Source organism: Anoplophora glabripennis, unplaced genomic scaffold (assembly GCF_000390285.2).
Source record: "Anoplophora glabripennis isolate ALB-LARVAE unplaced genomic scaffold, Agla_2.0 scaffold953, whole genome shotgun sequence".
Classification (NCBI taxonomy): Eukaryota; Metazoa; Arthropoda; class Insecta; order Coleoptera; family Cerambycidae; genus Anoplophora; species Anoplophora glabripennis.
The window spans coordinates 131,759-141,623 of NW_019417033.1; the positions used below are offsets into that span (position 1 = coordinate 131,759).

At 34.5% G+C, this 9,865-nt stretch overlaps 1 protein-coding gene across 1 annotated transcript; it reads left to right on the plus strand.

Moving 5' to 3' along the window:
- Window positions 1-855: 855 nt before the first annotated feature.
- LOC108914942 lies at window positions 856-1,317 on the plus strand. Its single transcript, XM_018720870.1, has one exon. It carries the CDS (start codon window positions 856-858, stop codon window positions 1,315-1,317), a length of 462 nt encoding a protein of 153 aa, XP_018576386.1.
- Window positions 1,318-9,865: the final 8,548 nt, after the last annotated feature.

A 9,865-nucleotide genomic window follows, 5' to 3' on the forward strand; every position in this document is an offset into this window, starting at 1 on the left:
AAAAGTTTGGTATAAACTGGCGAGGTGGCAAGGAAAATACTGGAATGCATATTTGACGGTTGTGACATTAAATGTTTAGTGTATTCGTATAAGAAGATCAAGCATAAGACTGAAACGGAAGCGGTAGTGGTTAAAAATACCGGCGGTGCGAATTATTTCGATTTCCTTCGTGTCGTAAAGAATACATTGTCAAAAGATAAGGAAAAAACAGAAATGATCAAGGGATTAAGAAGATCCAGAAAGGGAGACATTGTAATAATAATGAAAAAAGGTTCACAGGGAACTGCAGATAATGTGCAAAGGGCCCTTAAAGAAAGCGATAATTTGGAGAAAGTAGTTAAAAGCCAAAGGGGAGACGCTGTCACACTCCACATAAAGAATATAGACCCCTTGACTACTAGGGAGGAAGTAAAAGCAGCCAACGAGGAGGACTTAAATGGACAAAATGACTTGGTATATTTAGGAGAGTTCCGGGTATTTTTCGGCGGTAACCAGATGATTACTGTGAAAATGAAAAGGGAAGGGGCAGAGGCTCTGCTAAAGAATAGAGAATTGAATTGGGAAATGTGGAAGTTTGAACCACAAGGAGAAGGAGTGCAGAGAGGGAAGCAAGTGTCTAACCTGCAAAGAGCTAGAGCATAGGGCGGGCACCACAAATAGATGTCCGGCCTTTAGGAAGGCACTACAACAAATAGGACTCAACGCTAAAAAAAGGAGAGCTTATTAAGTCTCTGTGTATACTACTTTTATTGATTCGTCTGTGTATTTTGTAAATTGTAGTCCATTGTATATTTATTGCGATATAATCATCTGTGATATTTGATAAAAGCGTACTAATTTATCTCCATTCCGATCATGCTAAGTGTTATGCAGATATTACAAGTTAATTTATGTAGAGACAAGGGGGCTAGTGATTTACTAGAACAAGCTATAAACGAAAGGGATATAGATATCGCGGTAATAGCGGAGCCAAATGTTAATTATGTAAAGAGGAGGCAGTGGCTGGTTGATGATAGGACAGATGTTGCCATATGGTTACGAAGTCCCAGGATCAGGATAAACAGTGTAAGTAAAGGACATGGATTTGTACGGATAAAGGTGGATGACCTACAATTATATGGATGTTACTTCAGTCCTAACAGGGATATGGAGGAGTTTGATGGCTTCCTCAACATATTGAGGGATGAGACGAGGAGATACTATGGACATAAAATTGTCATGATGGGAGATTTTAATGCTAAGTCTCCGGCGTGGGGTTCACCAAGGATATGCCTGAGGGTTGAAATTTTTTGCAGAAATAAATCTGCAGGTGCTTAATGGGGGAGCCCCAACTTTTATCAAAGGAGCCAGTCAATCGCACATTGACGTAACAGCGTGTAGTGGGCAAATCTTCAGTAATGTGAGAAATTGGAGAGTATGAGGAGGAAAATTTAAGCCTACATAAAACCATCCTATACGAGATAAGTTTAGGACTAGTTCGGGCCGAAAGATTAGCGACCACATGTTGGGAATGGCCATAGTTAAATTGGAGCAGGCGTTTCGGGGCACTACTGCTGAACGAAAGATTGCTGGAGGAAATAAGAAATAAAGGTGGTTTAAATCACTTCCAATTCGGATTTAGCAAGGGTAAGGACACTATTTAATTTAATAAATTCTGCATCGACCAGGGAATCGAATGGCGCATGTCGATGTAAGGCATTGCCAATAAATTCTGGTTTCCTAAAATGAGGAAGTTTATAAAGAAATATGTTCAAGCTTGCACCAATTGTATGTATTTTAAATCACCAAGGTAAACGACATGGTTATCTTCATACAATCTCAAAAATCCCACGTCCATTCCATACGATTCATATTAACCACTTAGGTCCCATGAGCAAAAGTAAACAGGGCAATCAATATATCCTAACTATTGTCAATGCTTTTACCAAATTCTGCTTCATAAGAACTGTTTGGAATACAAAAGCCATATGTCGTGGAGGAACTCAATACAATAGTCCAAAACTTTGGGGTTCCTAAACGTATAATCATTGATAGAGGTAAAGCTTTCATTTCAAGAAAATTTAAAGAATTTTGTGGATCTAAAAACATAACACACCATCTTAAAGCCGTGGGGATGCCCCGTGGGAATGGCCAAGTTGAAAGATATAATAAGACCATTCTAGATGCATTATCGACGATGGGCGCTAATAAAGATGACCACGAGTAGAACGATAACATTCTGAACATTCAATTGGGCATTAACAACACAGTAAATAGGGCAATAGATACTACCCCATCTGAAGTAGTACTGGGGTATCGATCTGGCCCAAGTAATGTTGGCACTCTGAATGATCATGAAGATCATGAGACAGTTGACGTAACCGCTTTGCGAACCAAAATTAAGGACAAGGTGGAAGCTATGCAGGCCTATCAAAAGAGCAGTTTTGATGCACATCGAGCCCAACCAGGAGCTATTCTGTACGTGATTTGGTGTTGGTGAAGATATCATCCATCGTTAGTACCGGGCAGAGTAAAAATTTGGTTCCTAAGTGGAAAGGGCCTTTCAAAATATCGCAGGTTCTTGAGAATGACCGATACGAAGTGAAAGGGTTGTTTGGATCAGAAAGATCTAAGATACCATATACTGGAGTCTATGCTACTGAGCATATTAAGAAATGGATAGCAGTCAGGATGGTCGAATGTGAAGGTTCGTCGTATCAGCTGACCGTAGTATGGGTAGGAACAAAAGGGCGCTGTTCAAAAGGATAAACAAATCTGTGGCTGATATCGTCACCGCCTGTGTTTTATAAACATACAGCGATAGGTTTAAAAAGGGAGAGACTTCTCAGTGCCTTATTAGCTTTGATAGACGTAGCTTACTATTGAATAATTATATCGATTTATAAAGTGGAGATTTGTAGAATATATTAATATTGAAAAGTTATTATTAGAAGTGTTCTGTTTATGATTGTATCTTAATAGTTTTGATGCAGGCAACCAGAATTACAAAATTGTATGCAACCAACACAACGTTTTTACAGTTGCATAGTGGTATATGGTACTTACACTCTGTTAACCTCAAGAATTTTATTATCTTTGGGAAACAAAATTGTATGTATCACATACAACTTTGTTATTTTAAATATTTGAGTACTCATAATGTAAACATGCACATACAATTATGTTATTCGTTAATATGCTAAAAATCCGCTAAACACGAGAATGTGATTGATGCAATTTAAGTAATAAAATTAGAGTTTTTTATAAGAAAATGTTAGAAAGAAGGTTAGTTTTTGCTTTAATAAGTATTTTTTTAAACTTTTATCGGTTTATGTTTTAGAAATTATATTTTTATAAAAAAAATGGATACTATGCAGTCTGAGTCTGAGTCGGAAAACGAAAAGCTTGCAGATTTAAGGTATAATTAAACTAAAATTCTATATAAGTTCTAAATTAACTTTTTTTTAGAAGGAAACTTCTCAGCCAAAAACAAGACAATGATTGTTCAAGCAGGATGTTTGCCGGGTAAGAAGTTTTTTAATGTTATCTAATATTAGGTAAACCTAATTGTTGGAAAAATAGTTAAGTTTACTTTTAAAGTAATTTACTTTTAATTCTGTGTTTAGAAATGCTCTACCAGAAATTTTGAACCGTGATGGCTATGACTCTAACGAAGATGGGTCCTACATACCTTCAAGTTCTAGTAGTGAGTCCGGTGGTTCTGAGATTCATGAAGGGGTCGAACACATTTCTGCTGAGACTGACGGTAGCTCTAGTTCTAACTCACAGCGAGAGTCAACACAATCAAGAAAAAGACATCGAAATCCAACTAACTGGATGTGTAATATTAGAAAGGCAGCTCGTGAAGCCGGAAAAGAGTACAAATCGGTAACAAACAAAATTGTGCCAGCAAAGGCGAATTAAAACAATAAAGGATTGTCAAAATAAATGTATTTATAACTGCCAGAAGCTGATTTCTGAAAATGAGACACAGAATATTTTTTAACGGTATTATACTCTAAATGAGCATGCAAAAAAAATGTTTTTATTGGCTACTACAAAACAATTCAATGTTGAGCGTCATAGAAAGAATAAAACAGATTTAAATAGCAGAAGAAAGCAAACTTTTAGTTATTATTTCGAGATTCGCGGTCAACAAATTCAAATCTGTAAGTCATATTACCTTACCACTTTATCTATAAGTCAAACTCATGTTTGAAGAAAGACGCTATAAATATACCGGATATCCCTGTCCAAGGGAAACAGACGTTAATTTGGTAAAAACGCATATCGAATCTTTCCCTCACGTAGAATCGCATTACTGCCGAGCAAACACGAAACGCAAATACTTAGATTCCTCACTGAACATTAAAAAAATGTATAACCTTTACGTAGAAGTCTGTCAATCATCAGGAAAAAAACCAGTAAAGGAATCATTTTACCGAAACGTACCTACAATGGAATTTCCAAATATACCTGCCCATACATTCAACTTCTGGGGGTGTTGGGAGTGTGTCTCATGGAAAATCCTTGGATTGGTATCAGCCCAGTAACGACAATTATGGCGATTCACTAAACCATTCAATTCATTTGAAGACAACCTGTATCATTGTATACAAGTTGGCGGACAACATTTTCAGCATTTACTTGACTAATACCGTAAGTTTTGAAGTAAAATTAAATCGATTTTCGCATTTCTCGTCAAAAATATTGTTCGTATATTCAAAGCTGCATATTTTCTAAAATAATGAATCGATTTTCAAAAAGTAAGAATCGATGTATAGAGAATTAAAAGCCCTTTCTAATGACACCCCACTTGACACCCATTCCCATTAGAAAAAATTTAGGGGATAGCACCCCCACTTAGGGGGTTGAAGATTTTGTTATGCTTTTTGAGCCAAAAGTTGTCCCCCTCAGAAACTTGCCTATTTTTGGAATTTGCCGAAAAGTTCTTTACTACCCTGTAATGCCTTGCGGTACGTTTTCGATGGGCTACCCTGTATAATGATGATTCATGCAATAAAACTGGTATATAAACAAAGCAGAATATACCTGTGACCAGAATGTATGTGTGGAATTAAACCTTTGCATCTGTGAAAACTTTTATATATCATTTAAATGTTGACATTTGTTGTACCGTTAGAATTTGTAAATTTTTAATTGAATAAGTGTAGTAGGACTGCAAAATCATATGTGCAAAATGTAAAAGACCCTCATAACTTCATAAGCTGTGTTTAAACTCCAACCAAAGTTCAAATTGTTGTGTAGACTTTATAATACTTGATGGACCGGAGTACTTTGAAATTTTCTGTTGTTTACATCTGAAAAACGAGGAAAGAGTATAAAAGGCGTTATAAAGGTTGTACTAAAGACATTGAAACGACAGACATGCTGAGAATTAAGCTATTTATCAAAATTTAGTTGAAATTTGTAAATAAGTAAAATTTTGGCATGACTTTTAACTTACACTAGAAACGTGCAATTGGTGTCAAAAGATGCAAAAAATTCAAGGAAGCTGAAAATGTAAATTTCATGCATTATAATTCAGTCCAATAGTCAGTATTTGCTTAAATAAAATTTCAAACATGTTTGTTATTGTTGCTATAGAAACTTTCACTTGTTTTTTCACGTTTATTAAAACTAATATCCGGGCTCGAGGTAGCCAGTCTTCCATGTTTACCTGTAGCAGCAACATCGCTAGTTTGCTCCTAGAATAAACAATTGCTATCAATAAAATCAACAAGTGAAAAAAATTATACTTATCAAGCCATCTTGGTTGTGAAATGTCATGGACAGATACAGCTGTTAAAAGTCTAAAAGTCACATTAGTTGAAGCTACATAAGTTCGAAAATTCGTTGAGCAACATCAACATAAGTAATTGTAAAATAACAAATTTGAACAAGGTTAACAAGCATAAATAAAAAGTGATAAGTGAAATATATTAAAAGAATAGTACAGTTCAGTTTTCATCTGTAAGAATTCCAGAAAAAAATATCCAAGAAAACTTCGGAAATCTTCGTGGCGTGACGGCGTTTCAACGAGGAAACTTCAGACCAATACGATTACATGCAGGAGGATTTACAGTGCAGCGCGGTTACATGCAGATTAAATAACCAGCAATAATTCTACGATTGTCAGTGTCGACAAAATTAGCTAAACAAATTTGCAAATTTGAAACTAAAGCGCTATAAAAATTTCTACATTAAAAATTTCACTGTATTTATGTATAATTAATGCACAATTTCATTGTCAACCAGTTGAACGAACTACTTACAGTATAAACCACTATTATGCACTGTAACAGTAAACTTTAGGGGGGAATTTTTTTGTTTTATTGATCTAGTGTAAAAAGTATAACAGTTGTCAATTGTAAAAAAACTTATGACCCATAAAATCATGTAATATATCGATTTTTGTAACATACAACATATCTTTCATTTAAAGAAATTAGAGTAAGGAAACAATATATAAAATTTTAAACCAGATAAAAATAAATAAAAATGGAACCCACACGCTGAGTGAATCTCATATCAATAACAACAACATATAAAAAAATAAAGGCGTTCACATAATAATATAGATATATTAGCATGTGTATGAATATACATGAAATACTTAGAAGACTCAATGTTTATAGAGGGTTTATTTTAGAAAAGAGACGAATTGAATAAAATTGAATGTTTTGATTTTTGATGTCATTTAACACTTTGCCATAGTAACAATCGTGATTTGTTTACCATAATTTTTTTAAATACATGACACAATTGTACTTAAATTAAATAAAGGCCTGTACCTAATTTATCATATACAATAGTAAATATAATATAAGATTTAATACAAGACAGAATATTTACTTCTATATTTTCTTTTTCATGGGACAAAAATTGCGAAACACACCACCCCCCAAACACCATACCGCAGACACTTTTCAACCACGAGCTTAATGAGGCATGGCATTTCACTACCAACGAGGTACAAATCATCTCGAATGCAAAACAATGCTCCAGTAGAGGAAAACCAGTAGCAGATGCAGATCTCATACATATGGGTCCAATGTTCATCCAGCAGAGTGAAGCCCAATCAAGAAATCCAGAAAGGCTGAGTTAGAATATACAAATATAATGTACTCAGTCATCCATAATAATCACCTAGTCCACCCATTGACTTCAACAATTACGTATAATGCTGAAAGGTTCTTCGAAATAGTCTTCAAATACGTAACACTCTTCCTATATGACAAGATTAAATCCAGTAAGAGGAAAAACAGCCATCCCAGTTTTAACCAATATGAGAAATATCGTATCAACAACAAGAAATGTTTCAATGTCCAGTTCATTTGTCCTCGTTTCCTCTTCTTCAATCGTAAAATGGTGCCAACCAGACAAACATGTGAATGAGACATTTATCTTTCCAAAAACTTGATTAAAATATAACACATATTATTTTTGTAAAATTTATTTTTACATCATTTGTTTATGTAATTTTATATAGCCTGTATTTTGTTTTCTTCAAAGCTGCGAGGCCAGCTTTTTCGAGTGGAAGGGGAAATGTCAACTATAAGTATTTTAGAGAGAGGAAGAGTAATATTCAAAATTTAAATAATCTCCCTGTAAATATAGTCAAAACTTTGAAAGATAAATATATATGGACATATGGCAATACTTTATTGGGACACATTTTACTTTAGAAGATTTTTACAAAAATACCCTCGGTACAAATACATATTTATTTAACTCATTTCATATAATTGTAAACAATTACATGTCAGTATTACACAATAGATTTAAAAGCAACGAAAAGTGTCCAGTTGCAAATTAAATGCATATTGAACTGACCCTTGCACTATGTCCATCTCACTCACTGTCTATAAACTGGTGAACTGATTCAGACATTGTTCCCGATTCTTCTACCGGTTGTTTAATTCTAATGCACTCGGCATTTTGTAAAGAATATTTAAACCCTGGAAATTTGGTGAATCAGGGCCAGACCGGCGCCAGTTTGGGCGCCAGTTTGGGGGCCAGTCCGGGGGCCAGTCCGGGGGCCAGTCCGGAGCGACTTTGAGAGCCAGTCGATGGCCAGGAGGCAGTTCACCATTTTTGTCCTTCACTTGATAAGCAACCCCTCAGAGGTGTACGTATGTTTTATATAATAAACTGTAAAAATTAATGGATTTGTCTGTTTCTACCTTCTTAGCAGCGAAGCGAGTAGCCCGGGATAATAATATCTTTTTTACCGTTATTTTTAGTATTTTAAATAGGAAACGTGACAATATTATTGTTTTGGATGTAGCCTTAAACATCATAATACAAATCTTATTAATGTTTTTGAAAGACATAGAAATAACTGAAGAATTTAATAATTATTTCACACAAATAGGGAAAAAAAATGGCGAAAACTGTTACTAATACAAAAAAGGCTAAGATGAAGACTGAAAGTAATACGTACAAAAAAACTATGTTCATGTTTCCAACGAATTCAATTGAAGTAAATTCAATTATTAACTCTTTAAAAAATAAGAAAACGCCGTGTCTCGATGGAATATCAGCTGAGGTACGCAAAGAGATCCAAAGTGAAATTGCAAATCCGCTTGCGTATATAATAAATAAAATAATTCAAACAGGTGAATGCCCATCACATTTCAAAATATCTAAATAAAAAATGCACTTTTGTCAGAAAATCAATTCGGTTTCAAAGAAGGGAAATGTACTTAAGATGCAATTAGCATGTTAACTGAAAAAATATATAACTCACTTGATGAAGAAGGGTAAAAGGTCTATATATATTTGTTGATATACAGAAGGCATTCGACACTGTATCTCATAACTTGCTATTGCAGAAACTGTACAATATCGGAATTAGAGGATTATGTCAGACTTTATTCAGGTCTTACCTCGCAGAAAAGAAGCAGTGCGTTCAAATAAACGACGCTAAAAGTAGTTTTTGGGAAATCACATGTGGTGTGCCCGAGGGGACGGTCTTAGGACCTATTTTATTCAATATTTACATTAACGATTTATTTAAAGTAGAAACAAAGGGTACTATACTTGCTTTTGCTGATGATGCTGCCATTTACTATGAAGATCAGTCTTGGAGTGACCTCAAGGGTAAAGCTGAAAAAGATATGGAGAACATACTTACTTGGTATTCTAATAATTTACTCACAATTAATAAAACAAAAACTGTGTATCTACCTTTCTCTGCCCTTAGAAGCACCCTGCCAGGTTTTCATAGCCTGGACGTAACCATCAATAGTGATAGCTTTAGTATACAATCAGAAGAAATGTCACCTACTTAGGAGTGATCCTGGACAAACATCTGAGGTGGAATGCTCATGTTGAGGTCCTTAAAAAGAAATTAAGGTATGTACTATGTAAAATAAGGCAAATAAAAGATTTCTTAACTATAAAACAACTAAAAATAGTATATTATGCGCTAGTAGAAAGTCTTCTAAGTTATGGGATAGTCGCTTGGGGGGCAGCCGATAATGTATATATTGAAATGAACACACTGTATTTCAAGACACGACACAGAGTAATGACAGAGAGGAAAATTTAAAGTAGAATAAAATCCCATTTCATATTTATATCATTTCAAAATTATAATATTATCATTCAAAATTTAACTAATACATTTTAATAGAGAAGCAAGTCAAAAAGATACAGTTTAGTATCGAAGTGGAAGCATGAAAGCACAAGCAAAATGCCACATGAAGGGCCAATTTTAGCAGTTTTACAATTAAATAAACGTTCAATAAATTAGTACAAAAGAAAATCAGAATATCATAGTATCAGAAAAACACATAGACTAGAAGTTTATTATAAAAATTGTCATTCAGAATCCAGCATAGAAATTTCTTGTAAAATAGATTTAAGACGTCAAAAGTGC

Bases quoted from the DNA above. Each gene is read 5' to 3' on its own strand.
- LOC108914942 (XM_018720870.1), top strand. From the start codon at position 856: ATGCTAAGTGTTATGCAGATATTACAAGTTAATTTATGTAGAGACAAG.